The 16,208-nt window shown below is 38.2% G+C and overlaps 1 protein-coding gene across 9 annotated transcripts in view; it reads right to left on the bottom strand.

The window, feature by feature from the left end:
• Window positions 1-16,208, bottom strand: part of clasp1a (cytoplasmic linker associated protein 1a) — a 296,574-nt gene that overhangs the window by 77,530 nt on the left and 202,836 nt on the right. For 5 of the 9 annotated variants that reach the window (XM_072258680.1, XM_072258685.1, XM_072258682.1 and 2 more), the window contains 4 exons: window positions 14,054-14,077; window positions 10,050-10,294; window positions 8,141-8,204; window positions 5,188-5,351 (listed from right to left, as the gene is read on the bottom strand). In XM_072258680.1, the coding sequence (XP_072114781.1) occupies window positions 5,188-5,351; window positions 8,141-8,204; window positions 10,050-10,294; window positions 14,054-14,077 (497 nt within the window). The remainder of the gene's footprint in view (window positions 1-5,187; window positions 5,352-8,140; window positions 8,205-10,049; window positions 10,295-14,053; window positions 14,078-16,208) is intronic. The other 4 variants (XM_072258683.1, XM_072258686.1, XM_072258684.1 and 1 more) reach the window with 1 other exon arrangement.

Here is a 16,208-nt window from a genome sequence, read left to right as displayed (position 1 = left end):
CAGCCCGAGAGGTTTAACCGGACCCTGTTGGACATGCTCGGCACTCTGGAGATCAGCCAGAAGAGTAAGCAGAGTCAGCACATCGGGCATTTGGTTCACTGTTACAATCGTACCCGCAATGACGCTACGGGGTATTCGCCTTATTATCTGATGTTCGGGCGGGAAGCGAGGTTGCCCATTGACCTTTGTTTTGGGGTTGAAGCAGGTGAATTACCTTCGAAGCCCTATCTGAAGTATGTGTCCGATATGAGGAGGGAGTTGAAAAGGGCGTACGAGTTGGTTGAGGCGGCGGCCACCAAGTAGAATCAAGGGAATAAGAGAAGGTATGATCAGAATCAACTTATGCCAGAGACGGGGACCTCATACGAATTTAGGACTACCTGGTAAGCACAAGTTGGCAGATCGTTGGGTGGCCACCCCCTATGTGGTAGAGAGCCAGATGCCGAACCCACCTGTTTACCGGGTGAGACCAGAGGATGAGAAGGGGCCTGTTAAGGTACTCCATCGGAAGCACCTACTGCCTGTGGGTCAAGAGGTGCAGATAGACCAAGAGCCCGAATTGGAGTTTACGCCTAGTACTAGGACTCTGTGGAGGCACGGGGCGAGGGAAGAGCCTACCGTGAAAAAGATGGGGCCGGGCCCAGCCCCGGAAAGGGATACTGCTTTGGAAGATGATGATGATTCAGATGTGTGGTACCTACTTCCGTTCGTTAATTCCCCGGTACCAGAAGAAGCAGCTCCTGACCCTTCCCCCACTGAGTTAGGTGAGAGGAGGGAAGCTGTTGGGGGGCAGCCTGCGATACAGCCGGTCTTGGAGGGAGAGATTGTGGAACCAGAACCAGAGACGGATGGCTCCAAGTTGACGAGGTGTCCTAGTGAGGGAGCGGACGAGGGTTCGACAGGTAGACCCAGGGTGTCTCCAGTGGTGTCTGAGCTGGAAGTGTCACCAGAAGAGGTACTGAGGTCTCAGAAAAGTAGGAACACCACCCTCCCACCCCCGGAGAGGTTGACCTATGTAGCGCCAGGAGAATAGAATGTGATCTCTACCGCCCTGGGAGGTTATGTCACTGCTTTATGCACCTGGGTTGGGTTTTGTGTTTTGCAAGGAGGATTGGTGAACTCCTTTAATGTCATGAGGACATGACTTTATTTGGTGGGGAGACAGTGTAAGGAGTTTCTTCTCTTATATTCTGCTAAAGCTAATAAAATGGCTTCTTTGTTATGTTATAATAAAAATTGCTTTTCTGTAATAATAACTGTGATGTAAGCAGTTCTCTCTCTCCCTGCTTGTTTGGGTTATATTACTGAGAAGAGAGAGAACTGTTACGTACTCCGTAACTGGGCTGCCAAACCAGCAGAAATGGACCACTTAGTTGGAGTCTGGATTACTGGAACTAAGGAAGTTTTGTTAAAGAAATAAGTAACACAGTACTCTAATTGTAAGGATATTAACGCAACAGATTAGCAATGATAAAACACACATGTACACAGAACTAGGGTAATAGGAATCAACCAAGCTCTATCGCAGTCTAGGGGTAAAATGATCAGTCTCAAGTGACGCAGAGTTCAGTTCAGCTGAGTGCAGTTCGCAGTAATCGCTGTTGTGCTGTGGGGGAGGGGGAGGGGGAGGGGGAGGGGGAGGGGGAGGGGGAGGGGGAGGGGGAGGGGGAGGGGGAGGGGGAGGGGGAGGGGGAGGGGGAGGGGGAGGGGGAGGGGGAGGGGGAGGGGGAGGGGGAGGGGGAGGGGGAGGGGGAGGGGGAGGGGGAATGCCAATTCTGATTCACACAGACATTTGTTCTTCGCAGTTAGCTTTCGGGCGAACCCTTTTATGTCTTCTGTGGTCACCAACTGTGACCCCTCCATTCCGGATACAACTGTTCTTCCGCGGAGAACCCAGCAGCCAGGCAAGGGCGGACACACACACCAGGTTCCAGCCGATCATACCCTTTCACCCTGTGTGTCTATGGTCGGTTCCCGCGACTAGACCTCCAAACTCCCACCAATTCACCAACTTGTGGGGGCACACCGCTTTTCCAGGGTCTCGTTATCTCGTGGTGTGTCGTGCCTGTTCTTTTTATCCCCCTGCTGTGGTATCGCCTGTCCATCAAACTTCAAACAGTTCAGGTTCAAAGCAACCGGTCTGTCAATACTCGGACTGGTGTCTCTTTTCGTTATCTCTCTCTCCTCTCTCATTAACATTTTGAACATTTCTCCATTTGTCTCCCTTATCTCTCTCATCAGCATCAATCTTCTGATAACTTGGTTTGTCGTCACAGAACGAACCAATGAGTGTCCATGTTATTCTTTTTGTGGGTGATATTCTGTCTCATATGGCTGGGAACCCTGTGGTTTGACAGGCTTTCGGGAGGAGACCCGAAGAGGAAGGACGTGCTGGATCCACTCTGGTCGACCACCGTGATTGCTCCCAAGTGGAGAGTCGAGGAGGTCGGAGGAGATCGCATGGTGGAAAGAGGACCCCGTTAATTGAGCTCCAACGGTTGTGCACAAAGTGGTTGAACTCTGATAAGTTTGGCACCTTTTACTTTCCCTTTTATATTGAATCTCTATTAATTACATAGTTCTATTAAGATTTATAAAGTGTAATCTGTAAATCGTACATTGTGTGCTATCTGACATTTGATGTGTGAGTTTGTACCAGGTGGAATTACACAGCAACTACGCAACCGTGAGATACAGTTTGGCAGGCGCACGGGGTTTCCCCTAGATAAACACGAGCCGATAGACCTGAGCGTTACACTGGGAAAGCTGGCATTGCTAAGAGGATTGCATATGCAAGTAGAGAGAATAGGCTCAGTTATACAGGATACTGGTGAGATTTGATGTGGAGTATTGTGTATAGTGTTTATGCCCATAGCTCAAGAAGGATGTTACTATATTGGAAGCAGTTCAAATGAGCTTTATTAGATTACCAGAATGGACAAGATGTCTTATGAGGAAAAAGTTAAACAAGTTGTGTTGCACCTGGATGGATGAAAGGCAACAGATTTTGTCTACATGGACTTTAGCAAGGCATTTGACAAGGCCCTGCATGGGAGGTTGGTTAAGAAGGTTCAGTTGCTCTGCATTCAGGATGAGACTGTAAAATGGATTAGACATTGGCTTTGTGGGAGAAGCCAGAGAGTGGTAATAGAGGGTTGCCTCTCCGACTGGAGTGGTGTGCTGCAGGAATGAGAGGTGGGTCCTTCATTGTTTATCATCTATATCAATGATCTGGATGATAATGTGATTAACTGGATCGGCAAATTGGCAGATGACACTAAGACTGGGGGTATAGTAGACAGTGAGGAAGACAGTCATGGTTTGCAGAGAGATCTGAATCAGCTGGGAAAATGGACTGAAAAATAGCAGATGGAATGTAATGTTGACAAGTGCAAGGTCTTGCACTTCAGTCGGACGAACCAGGGTTGACCAAAGGGATCTGGGAATACAGGTCCATTATTCATTGAAAGTGGTTTCACAAGTAGATAGGGTCATAAAAAAAGTTCTTGGAACAAGGGCCTCCATAAATCAATGTACTGAGTACAGGAGGTGGGATGCTATGTCGAAGTTGTATAAGACGTTGGTGAGACCCAATTTGGAGTACTGTGTGCAGTTTTGGTCACCTACCTATAGGAAACACGTAAACAAGATTGAAAGAGTACAGAGAAAATTTACAAGGACGTTGCCAGGTCTGGAGGACCTGAGCTAAAGGAAAGATCGGATAGGTTAGAGTCATATTCTTTAGAACATAGAAGACTGAGAGGAGATTTGATAGAGGTATACATAATTATGGGGGGGGGGGGTATAGATAAGGTAAATGCAAGTAGGCTTTTTCCATTGAAGTTGGGTTGGACTACCACCAGAGGTCATGGCTTAAGGGTGAAAGGTGAGAAGGCTAAGGGGAACATGAAGGGAAACATATTCACTTAGAAAGTCATGAGTGTGTGGAATGAGCTACTAGCAAAAATGGTGCATGGGAGCTCGAGTTCAACGTTTAAGAGAAGTTTGGACAGGGACATGGATGGTAGGGGTTTGGAGGGCTATGGTCCCGGTGCAGGTCAATGGGAGCAGGCAGTCTAAATGGTTTCGGCATGGATAAATGGGCCAAATAGCCTGCTTCTGTTATGTACTTTTCTGTTACACTCTGCTGAAGTTCAGTAGAATGATGGGGACTTGACAGAAACCTAAAGGCTCTTGACAGTGGTGAGAGGAGAATGGAACCAAAAATAAATTACTTATTGAAAACAGACGGGGTAATTTTATTTTCCTCAGAGTTGTAAACTTCTTTTAAAAAGAGAAGTGGAAGCAGAATATTAAGAGAAGTTGACAGATACTTGAGGAGAAAGGGGGGGGGTGAAAGTTTGATGTGTATAGACAAGAGTAAGCTATTGATATTTTAATCAGAATTGATGTTATTTATTAAATAGCAGGCAATCTTCAGAGCCAAGTAGCCTCGTCCTACTCCTAACCTGCACGTAACATGAATAGCGTCCACAAGCTCCCTTAAGGAGGAATATGACAGAGCTTACATTTGTTTTCAGTCATGCTAACTGAGTGATTTACCAAATTGTTGGGAATAACTTCCCTGCTACTCTGCAAAATTTTGCATTAAGAATTAATAGGTAGCATTTGTGGAGAGAACTGGACAGACAACATTTTAGGTCAAGACGCTTCATCTGCAACCACACCTGCAGGCTAAAATTAATAATTTCAGATTTTATCCAAACTGCCTAGTTCTGATGAGAGGTCATCAGCTTTCACTGTTACCATATCCACAGATACAGAATTCCAGGATTCTTTATTTCAGATTTTGTGTGTGTAATTGGATTTACTGATAACTTTTATTTGGCATTTCTTCTGCTGATATTTGCAACAAGGATTACACCAGGCCACATAACAAAGGCATGTTTTACAACTGATGGTTTTCAGGATGACTTTCCCCCTGGTCTTAAAGTTCAACAGACCCTTAGCTAGTGCCATTGATGAGGTCTATACTGATGGGAAGAAACTCCTACATCTCTGCTTGAAGCATCAATACTTTGTTCTTTAAAGTAAACTCCATTCAAGATCTCAACTAAATAACCAAAAGTCAGCAATCAAATTAGAGCAAGAAAACAGCAAATAAAAGAAAGGCATGTTAAAAACAAAGTACATTTTCAAGAAATTAACAAAATGAAACTGCCTGACCTGGTGACATCTAGTGCCTTCTGAACTTTGGCTTGCACAGAACCAAGCAAATCAGCTCCCATCTTCTTTAAAAGCTGAGTCAGCAGTACGAACAGCCAATCCTGTAGATCTTCTTTATGGATTATAATGAAATCTACTAGTGTCTCCAAGAACATACTGAATACCTAAAATTAAATAAATATGGTTCATTGCTGGGCCACGACCGGAACTTACCCCTATAGTTTCAAGAAAACAGTCTGATGCTACAATCAAAGGATCTGCAAAAACATGGGCAAGTTACGTACCATTCTTTGTGTCATTAACACCTAAATAATGAATGGAAACTGAGAAGTAATAATCTAAAAAGAAATTAAGCGCACCTGCACTGCTAAGTGAACACAAAATCAAAATCCATCATTCAATGCTAATTGAGCTTGTTTAAGAGCCAATAAAATCTTATCATTTTAGTCTTTATTTTTGATTTTTAGTTTTGATTTGCTTATCGAGTCCATACTGAGCCACATCGGTTAGTTCCGTTTCACAGCTCTATCAAGCATGACCTATTAATTATTTTTCCACAAATACCTATCGAAGTCAGTGCTGAATAGCACCATCTTTTCACCAGGCATACACACAAGGAGATCTAAATCAATCACTCCCATATCTTTTGTCTGCTTTGTAGCTTTGATTTTTGAAACATTTGGTTTTAGAAACAGCTATTTATCCAGAGATTGGCAGCACTTTTGTTTAATCTTCTTTCAGTCTTCTTTGCGATCTACTTTCCTGTCTGAAGCCAATTTTATATCCCTGCTGCCATTTACCATTGTGTTTCATGGGCCTCAAATTAGATAACCAGCTTCTTTGTAAAGGACCTTTGACAAATGCCTTTGAGAATAGAGATGTCAAATATTGTATCCCTTTCGATCTTCCCTGTTAGCTGTTCAAAACATTTGGGTCAGTCAAATAGGTATTACATATTACAGATAAAATACAAGATGCCTCAAACACTTCAAACTGCTTCTGTGGAAGAAGAAACAGAGCTAATGTTTCAATTCCCAAAAAAGTCTCCAACCTGAAAAGTTATCTCCATTTTTCCTTCCATAGAAGCAGCCTTACATCCTTACTGTTTTTACCATTTTTGGCTTATTTCAGACTTCCAGTCACACAGTCTATTTTTTTGGTTTTCATTTGCCATTTACAGAAGTATGCCAAATCTCTTCTAATTTATTTTTCTGCTCTAAATCATTATTTCTAAAAACTTCCCAAAAGATTAGAACAGAGTATGGTTACCTGGCATTTCTTTATAACCTCTTTTTGAACATGACTTACACTTGCTATCTTCCAATTATGTGGAACTTCACTTTTAATGAAGATTGACCCAAAGATTGTGCGTCTACTTTAATGTCTTTTACTTTCCTGAGCAACCTGTAATTCCTCCCATCTGGATCAAGTGACTCGTTCACTTTACACATAACTAGTCTTTCTAGCATTTATTGATTTTCATCCCTGGTACTGAGATTTTAGGAACATCCATTTCCTGGGAAGAACCAACACAAAATGCTCATTAAATATTCAAACCATGCCCTCTGCCTCAATGCAGAGATCACCTTCTTGGTTGTTAATCAGCCTCATCTGTCCTTTAATAACTGCTCAAAATCTATACGCCTGTGGTTTCCCTTTATATAAACTCCAATCTGTTAATTTATGCCCTCTTTGATCATTGTATTTTCCATTCTGAACTGCAGTTAAAAAAACAATTAATGAACCAAGGAGAAGAGGCAGTACATGGCCACAGTTCATACCTGAAGACACAAGAGGTATGGATCTTCTCATTTTAATCATTGTTTAATTGTTTATAGTTTTAAAAGAGAATGACATATTAATCTTCTCATTGTACCGAACATATAATAAGAACACAAATTAAACTTTCTCCCCCTTGTAAAATTTCACTTCCTTCATGGAAATACCAGCATAAGTTCAAAATTTTAATCAGGGTTTACATTGCATCATGAATGATATATCAACAATATAATTAGATTGAAATTTAAGCTTAAAAAACTGCAAACACTTACTAAACATTAATAGATTTACAACAAACAAACATTTAAAAGTAGATGGTAGCTTTCCTGGAAAAAGTCCAATTGGTTTAATGCAGGAAATAATCAGAGAAAGTCTTTCATAAGATTTGGAAGTAACTATCCTTGTGAATCTCAGTTTACTTTCAAAGGTTTCAATATATTTGTTAGCTTGAAGTGAACGGTAAAAACAACACTTACTCTCTGTTGTGAGTTCCAACAAAGGACAGGACATGCAAGAAAACAAACCATTGATTAATGCAGACTTCAAAGCCACTGTGCTCTGCTATGGTTACTGACATACAATTACTTCATAATAAAATAAAGCTTTTTTTTTATTAGGTAAAACGCAAACAATTTTTTAAACATCAGGCCAAAATACAAACTAACACATTAAAATCTGGGCTTTATTTATTGCAGTTAAATTTTCTGAAATATCCCCAAAAAAAGCACTTGGATGTTCCATTAAACTTGTGTAACCTGCACTAATATGTTCAATAAACACCAAGTACTGTACTTTTGGACTTGGGTATAAATAAAGTGTAGAGGAAATTTAGGATAAATATAAAATCTGCTTTTAAAATTCTGTCCTTGCTTGTACTGGGATTACTGTACAAGACTTTCAACATTACAACTACAAAACTATTCAAACTGATTATTTTCCTAAAAATAATTACCCATCTAATAATCAAATCTAATTAATCTACAAATATGAAAGCCCATATTGTTTAAGGAACTAACAACATTTCTGAAATCAATCCTTTATGGTTTTAAATTTATGCACATAAGCCAGGTAAAGAAAATTAGCTCTAATAGTGACATGCATTCACACAAAGCATAAAGCTGTTTACACATACGTGCAGAAGGTTAATTGGAAAAGCCATTTTTAAAGTGGTTACCTTGCTATGAGGATCTGCAAACATACGAGTGAAGATTTCACACAAACGCTTCAATTCAACACGGCTGCAAAGTAAATTAATACGTAGATTGGTGCTTCTTTCAGCGTTCATTTTGTTAAAGGCTTGTCATTAAGACTTTTTATTTCAAAACAATGTTCAAAGATATCAAAGTCAGAATCATTAGCATGGAAACAGGCCCTTTGCCCACTATGTCTGTACTGGCCTTCAAGTTCAATAGCAATCCCAACTTCCTACCAACCAGTCCTTAGTCTTAATGATAAGGCATTTCAGGTTCTTACACAACTAATTCTGAAATGCTGTCAGAGCTCCTGTCTCCACTATCCCCTTATGCAGTGTGCTCTTGGTTACAATCAGAAGACAGGAAATAATTCTTCCCTTAATCACCTTCGTTCCTTAGATGGGGAACCTCTAGGTACTTGTGACCTCTAGGTATACACAACTCTGCTCCTCAATGTTAAATTAATGTTTCCTCTAACAGGTTCTCCCTCCACCCCATCAGTTTTCTCTGCTCCCAGGAAAACAAGCCCAGCTCATCCAGTCTCTTTTGATAGCCGAAATATTTCATCCCAGACATCATATTGTTATTGTCTTCTGAACATTCTCCAATGCTATCACATCCTTCCTTTGTACTAGGAATAGAAGATATGCCATAAACACCTTGCACTTATTTTCTCTGCCTTGGCTTATGAAGGCAAGAATTCAGTATGCATTCCTACCCATCTTACCTACCAGTGCTGTAGCTTCATAAAATCTTGAACATGTATTCCAAGATTTATGTTCCTCTGTATTTCTGAGTCCTATCATTCATTGCCTATATCCTAGCATTTTTAGTCTTCCAACTTGCAATAATTGCAGAGGGATTTAACATTGGGGAGAAAAAGAGTAATTTTCTTTAGAACTGTCAGAGAATCATCACAGCATTTTGTGTCTGAAGACTAAAGCACATTGTATTTTCATCTTAAGGCAAATATTGTGTATATTTAAACAATAAAAATTGCTTCCTATGCTATTGACCACCTTAGTCAGTTTGTACTACAATATTCAGTGTTCTTTCTTGGAAAAACTACGTATAATTTATGTTTTAAGTTTTTTTTTGTATACTTGGTACTATGTGTCCATGATGTTGCTGTTGCAAGCAAGTTCTTCATTGCATCTGAGCACATACATGCTTGTGCATATGACAAGAAATTCATCTTTCACTTTAATTAGACAAATTACTACAACCCTACCAGTTTACCATACCCAGAAACATTTAGGAAATGTTTTCAATTTTGACTAAAGATTTGTGTGCACATTAACCAGTCCAATTTTAACATATTCTGTTCCACAGGACAAGATGATAGATATAAACATTAGCTCCTAGATCTTGCACAGAATATGCAGCACTCAAACAGAAATGTCAAACCATTTCTAAATAGTTAATATTGTTACAAAATTTGAGTTTTCCACTTCAGTTTAATAAAAACTGAAGACCAGTCTTAAAATTTTAAACTTATTACTAAGATAAATCCAAATACAGAATTTATTGAATTTGATAAACAGAACTGAAAAGAGCCTGCAATTTAGTACAAAGTTTAAAGTTCAAAGTAAATTTATTGCCAAAGTACATATATGTCACCACATACAACCCTGAGATTCATTTTTTTGCAGGCTTACACAGTAAATCCAAGAAACACAATAGAATCCATGAAAGAATGCGTCCAGTCAACCAATGTGCAAAAGACAACAAACTGTGCAAATACAAAGGAAGACATGATGAGAAGTAATAAATAATGAACAAATATTGAGAATGAGTTGAAGTCCTTGAGAGTGAGTCCATACTCTGTGGTGCCATCAGTGTATGGTGTAACAGTTCAGTGATGGTGAATAGCATATTTTGCAGTCTTACCTCAATGTTCTCTGACTTTTTAATAGATTTTGAAGGCCTACAAGCCCTTCTTTCCTTTCAGACCAATTTGAACTGGCACAGTGGTTTAAGACCTCTGCCACATCTTCTGTCTGACGCAAGTAGTGTGGAATACCTCCATTTCTGGAGCCGTAAGATCGTTCTGAACAAGCACTAGAAGCATCACTGTTGGCGTCATCATCAGAATAGATGCCATATGGTTCGTATCGCCTCCTTACAGGTTTTTTCTAAGTGTGGAAACAAAACATGTTTCGTATATTTCATACACAAGTGTTGTAGCTTTTGCACACGTTGCTCATCTTTCCAAACTAAGCTCAGCAGAATTTCATGCCAATAGTTCAAGCTAGTTGTTTTCTTCAGGTTTTTCTATCTAACAATGACAACATCCAATAGTTGTGCTTTTCCCATTTCCTATGCGATGAGAGTATATTTGTATCAGTCCAACAACTTGCAGCTAAATTTTGCTTTTTCCTATCAGCCTAAATTTTAAACTTTGTTATTCATTATAAAAGAAAGAAAAACTTATAAAATGGAATGATGATATATTCTCAATTGTACTATTTACTTAAAAGGGAAAAAATCATAGTATATATAATATTTTGATGTTGATATAAGTATATTATTCAAAACTGTTCCTGACATTTTATCTTAAACTAGTTCAGATGAGTAGAGAGCAAGGTTTCTGAAAGTTGCAAAAGTATATGGGATATTTTTATAGGTTCTTTGTCACAATCACTGTTTTTCCTGTCCATGCCTCTCAAATTTGTGAATTTGTAATAACCTTAATATAAAATGCAATATAAATCATGCAAACAAGTACCTAAGGAATATATAGGATACACTTCAAAAACAGATTTTCTTTTCCACTCAATTTATCCAAGTATTGACCTCAACATTAGCAATTAGTTATAAATCATATTTATCTACCTTATCGTAGCCTTTCAACCACTGCACTAATTTAATTTTGAATGCCAACAATTTCTGCTTCAATCTACTTATTTTGTAAGTGAGTGTCAAACCGTTGCAAATCTGTGAACAGAGATTCTCAGAAAATCCAGTATCTGATTGTTTCAAAGTCCCAAGATTAGCCTGGAGCTCAAGTGAGGGGTCTAGAATGCAAGTAAGATGTGCTGCCAGAGTTGGTTTTCAGAGCACTCAAGGAGAGAGATCAGGTAGATTTGTGTCTCTATCTTGTGCATAATCAGGTATCTACACAAATTCATGTTAGACTTCTCTACTGTATTCCATCTTAACCTGTCCTTCAACTGCAGAAAAAAAAATTTACTCTACTCATAATTAGCATTACTCATGGAAAGAGAAACTCAAAGGTTTTAAGCCTATTTACAATGAATCACATTAATAACTACACAATGAGTATGCACTGTACCTAAACAGCATTTTCCTGAAGGGTGAATTCAAAAACTACAACAAGCCTCTCAGAGTGTTATGTGAAATTTTTATTAAAGCTCATTAAAAATTAGGTCTCTGTTCCCTGGAGTGTAGGAGAATGAAGGGAGATTCCATAGAGGTACAAAAATTGATGAGGGTACAGATAAGGTTAGGGGATATAGACAAGGCCCCCCCCCCCCCCCACTGAGGTTGAATAAGACTAGAACTAGAGGTCATTGGTTAAGGATGACAAGGGAAATAATTATGGAGAACTTCACTCAGAGAGTATCTATGTGTAGAATGAGCTGCCACTGGAAGTGGTGGATGCGGGTTCAAAAGAAATATTTAAGAATAGTTTAGATAAGTGAACGATGGGAAGGGTGTGGTCCAGGTTTTAGTAGATGAGACTTGGCAGAATGACAGCTCTGCATGGACTAGATGGGCCAAAGGTTGGTTTCTGTGTTGTAGTACTTTATAACTAGCACATTCCCACTGATAAAACCCAATATATTCTGATAAAACATATTTATATATTATTTATTGTAAACATATCATGAAACATATTCTGATAAAATCCCAAATGTATATTCTTTGCTCAAATATTCTTATCAATCAACGGTTCTAGAGACAGGCTTCAAATACTATGGGAAAAAAATCGTATCAATAACAACTAGTACAGTCCAGTGCAAAATAATTTGTTGGAATCTAAAATGAGAAACAGAAAATGCTCAACTCAGCAGCTGAGGTCATACATGTGGGAAGAAAACAAGAGCTAACAGTTAGGGGTTGAAGACTGTGCAGCAGAACTGGGAAGGAAACCACAGAAGCCTGTTAAGCTACAGTGATGGATGTCTCCAATAGAGTAAAAGAAAGATGACCATAGGGAGAAGATATGAACAAGATTATCTGGCCAGTTAATGAATGGAAGTGTTAAAATGTGAGAATTGTGAAATCCAGTGCAGGAAGACATGACAAGGAGTTCAGGCCGGACACTTCCCAAAGGAAAAAAGGGGAAATATACTAAAGAAGGTGAGGCAGCATTAGTTATCCATCTGTGATATTAGCTCAGCTTGTTTTTCTCCTCCATACCTGTGGCTGTAGCTTTGTTTGCAATATGGCCACAATGGTAAGAAATTCACATTTACCATGCCAATAAAAAATTAAAGTTATATTCATTCTTGCCTATATTGCTCAATTTTCAAGTTTCTGCCTTCCTAAATCTTGAAAAACAATGAATGGCTGAGCATCCAGTCTATACTGTCAAGAATTCCAAAGTTTTATTATCTTTTACAGAAGTTTCTATTCATAATCCTCAATGAACGGATGCATCCCCTAATAACTCTGAAATCTTCAGCCGTGTTGAAAAAATTTCAACCTACCGTGAACTTCTGCTCACAGGAGCACCCTCATCCCAACCATAAATCTGCTGAATCAATATTACATCAAATATGAGCAAGATCATACTTCCATGAATATGGATACCAAGCTTCATTCAGTCTAACAGGAACAATCTCATTGAATTACTGCTTGCTTGATACCTGGATATGAACTGAAGTATCAAATTCATGGCAACCAAGCTAAATCAGATTAATATTTAATTTTTTTCACTATTCTATTTTGATACTTTCCCCACCAAACAGAAAACATGCATCTTCACATGCTTAACCATTGTTCCTTTCATTGTCCACAGAATTAATTCAATAACTAATGGCACACATTCTTTATCAAAAATAATCAAAACAAATTTCATGCCATACGACAATGAGAATAAATCCGATTCTGAAGCATGTTGTAATACACAAAACAACAGATCCTCAGAGATGAAAGTAAGCATGGGACTTTTTTCTTGTGTTAATATTTCTTTGTTTTTTTTTATGAAGGTTGGAAATGTTTATTCAGGAAATATGAACAGATAACCAATGGGCAGCCAAGTTTTAGCTGTGGGTGCTGACCCAATGAACTCTCAAAAGCAAACAAAAATACTGTATTTTTATTTTATTTATTTTTTTTTTATAAACACAGAAACTGCAAATGCACAGCAGGTAGATTATCTAAGGGAAGAGATAATGATTCAGATGTAGGTCCCCTTCAAATTACTTTAGAAAAGCAGTCTGCATGGACAACATACTCATCTATTTTAACAAATGTTCTGGATAACTGAAGTATTTTTTTTGCTTGTTTTAAAATTTCACCAGAACTGAATTTGGACTAACTACTCTCACTTCCAATTAGGTCCTATGAGCCAAAAACTGGATTCAATTAAAATATTCTAAAGATGGGTGTAAACAAAGGTCATTCACCCACTGGACCTTCTGCTCTCCATGTTGTATGACTGTGATAAGCATCCACTCATCTTTGTACTGGACCAACTGTTGCTACATATACTGCATATCTACCCAAAGTTCCTCAAAACCTGTGTACTGAGGCTTCTGTTCTTCTGTACGACAGCAAGCAAATTTGTAAAGCTAAAGCAGACGTTTGCAAATGTGAACACAGTTCACCTCTGATCTGTTACTGTATGTATTTTAACAGCCTGAAACACGAATCATAAACAAGAAAAGATGAAGGAAACAGATTCAAAAAAAAATCACTACTACCTTTGTCCTGGAGTCTCCTAACAGCTGATTGCAGCAAAACAATTTTCAGGGAAGGAAGTAGAAAGAATCATGTCAAAAGAAGAACTATCGAATAATTTTGCAGCAGAAGAATTAAAGCAAATTAAACACAAAAAAGACAAAACATTTAAAAGAGATGATTAAGATACTTATTTTCAAAATTCATTTCCAAAGTATCAACAAATAAGAAAGGGAAATACCAAAACCCAGTTTGCCAATGGAAGGGATCGCCACTGTTCATTGTCCATTTATAAAGGTCAAAAGTAGATTTTTTTAAAGTTGCTTCACTGAGCACTGAACAATATTCAAAATAAATGTACAATATTCTGACTTTCAATTTAAAATTATTCCACTTCGGCCGCCTAAATGTAGCCACATTCAGTTCCTTACAGAATCATTGTTTCGATGGGAAAGGGAATGACTTACCAGTTTATTATATATCTAGTGTTTCTCTCAATGCCTTAAAGTTAGACTATAAAGAACTGACCACCCTTTTGCAAATTAGTAAGAAGAGAAAGTGAGAAAGAGGATAGAATTGAAAATGTGAAACAAAAAATGGTTGAAGAGATGAAGAGAGAGAGCGGACAACACAGGAAGCTAAAGTCTTTCTAATGCCACTAGCCTGTAGAATTGCAGAAAGGCAATTGTTGGCTGCAAAGAGCAAGAATGTGGCTTTATTGACATTCATTGGATATCTTTTGTGGGAAAGATTTTGTTTTAAAGAGATTACAAGATTGTACAGCTTACAAAAAGATACACTTTTGTTGGAGGGGAAAAAAACCCAAGGAAAAATAAAAGGACATATGGTCAGACGAAGATATAGTGATGAGCTCTGCAAATACAGCCATTGGCTAAGACTTCAGGATTAGAATAACTTTATTAACTAGCAAAGGACCATAAAAAAAAGTGTAGTAGAAAACAAAATCAGATCAAATACATCAAAAGAAAAACAAAGTCGATATTAAAGAAATTTGAATGAGAAATTAACATGGGGAAAGAGGGAGATTGCAGAGATTAACATTAGAAACTAAAACATACTAAACAGAGGTAAGTGAAAGATAACTGAGTGCAAAGAACTTTTAAAAAAAAAGTATCGTTGTCAAAAACAAAGTTGAACAAATTGATGGGACTAAACACTAGTGAATCCCATGAGTCTAATTAGTTTTAAAAGAAGTGGCTATATTGCTTGCTGCATGCCAAAATTCATTCAATTCTAGAAACATCAAAGTGGATTGGAAAGCAATAATGATAAAATATCCATGTTCACAAAAGGAACAAGATAAAGAGTAGGGAACTATGGGCCAGCTAATTCATTTGTTATACAGGCACACAAGAAGGCAAACAGAATGTTGGCCTTTATTATGCACAGATTTGAATACTGCTATAAACATCTTACTTCAGCTACTGTATATACCAGGAAGTAAACATGGTGTATAGTTTTGGTTTTCTTATGCAAAAAGCATATTTGCCATTATAGGTAGTACAGCAAAAATTCACCGAACTAGTTATATTTTCTTGTATAGCAAACAAGACATATGAAGTAAACTAGGATTGCATTCAATACTGTTGAGATGTATAGGAATATTATTGAAAGAGACAAAATTCTTCCTGTGCTCGACAGACTGAAGAGTTTAGAACCAGCTGTCACTGTCTCAGAAGAAAAGATTGGCCAATTGGGATGAAGGCATGGAGAAATTTTTCTATAATGAATCTTTGGTTTCTCCATTCAGATGGCTGTGAAAGGTTAGTTAGTGAATTGACTTAAAAGAGTGACCAATAAATTTGTGGACATTATGATAAATGGGAAATGCAAGCAAATAGCATTGAAGGAGGTCAGCCATGATTATCAGGAACAACAATATAGGGTCAAGTGCCAAATAGTCTACTCCTATTCCTGTGTCTTACATTAGAAGCATACTGGAATCTAATATTGAAGTGATAACTGAAAAAAAAATCAGAAAAAACTAACAATTAGATTGCCAATGCAGTTTGGTGAAAGTGTTTTTAAACAATCAGTGCAAGTTTTTCTGATGATAAGGCAACACTTAAATGGTTACGGTGCAACATCAGTGTGCGCAGCCTAAGAATAACATGTCATCACGGACAAGATTGATTAACAGACAATATATTGTAGTAC

This window comes from Mobula birostris, chromosome 5 (genome assembly GCF_030028105.1).
Source record: "Mobula birostris isolate sMobBir1 chromosome 5, sMobBir1.hap1, whole genome shotgun sequence".
Classification (NCBI taxonomy): domain Eukaryota; kingdom Metazoa; phylum Chordata; class Chondrichthyes; order Myliobatiformes; family Myliobatidae; genus Mobula; species Mobula birostris.
This window is presented reverse-complemented; position numbering and strand designations above follow the sequence as displayed.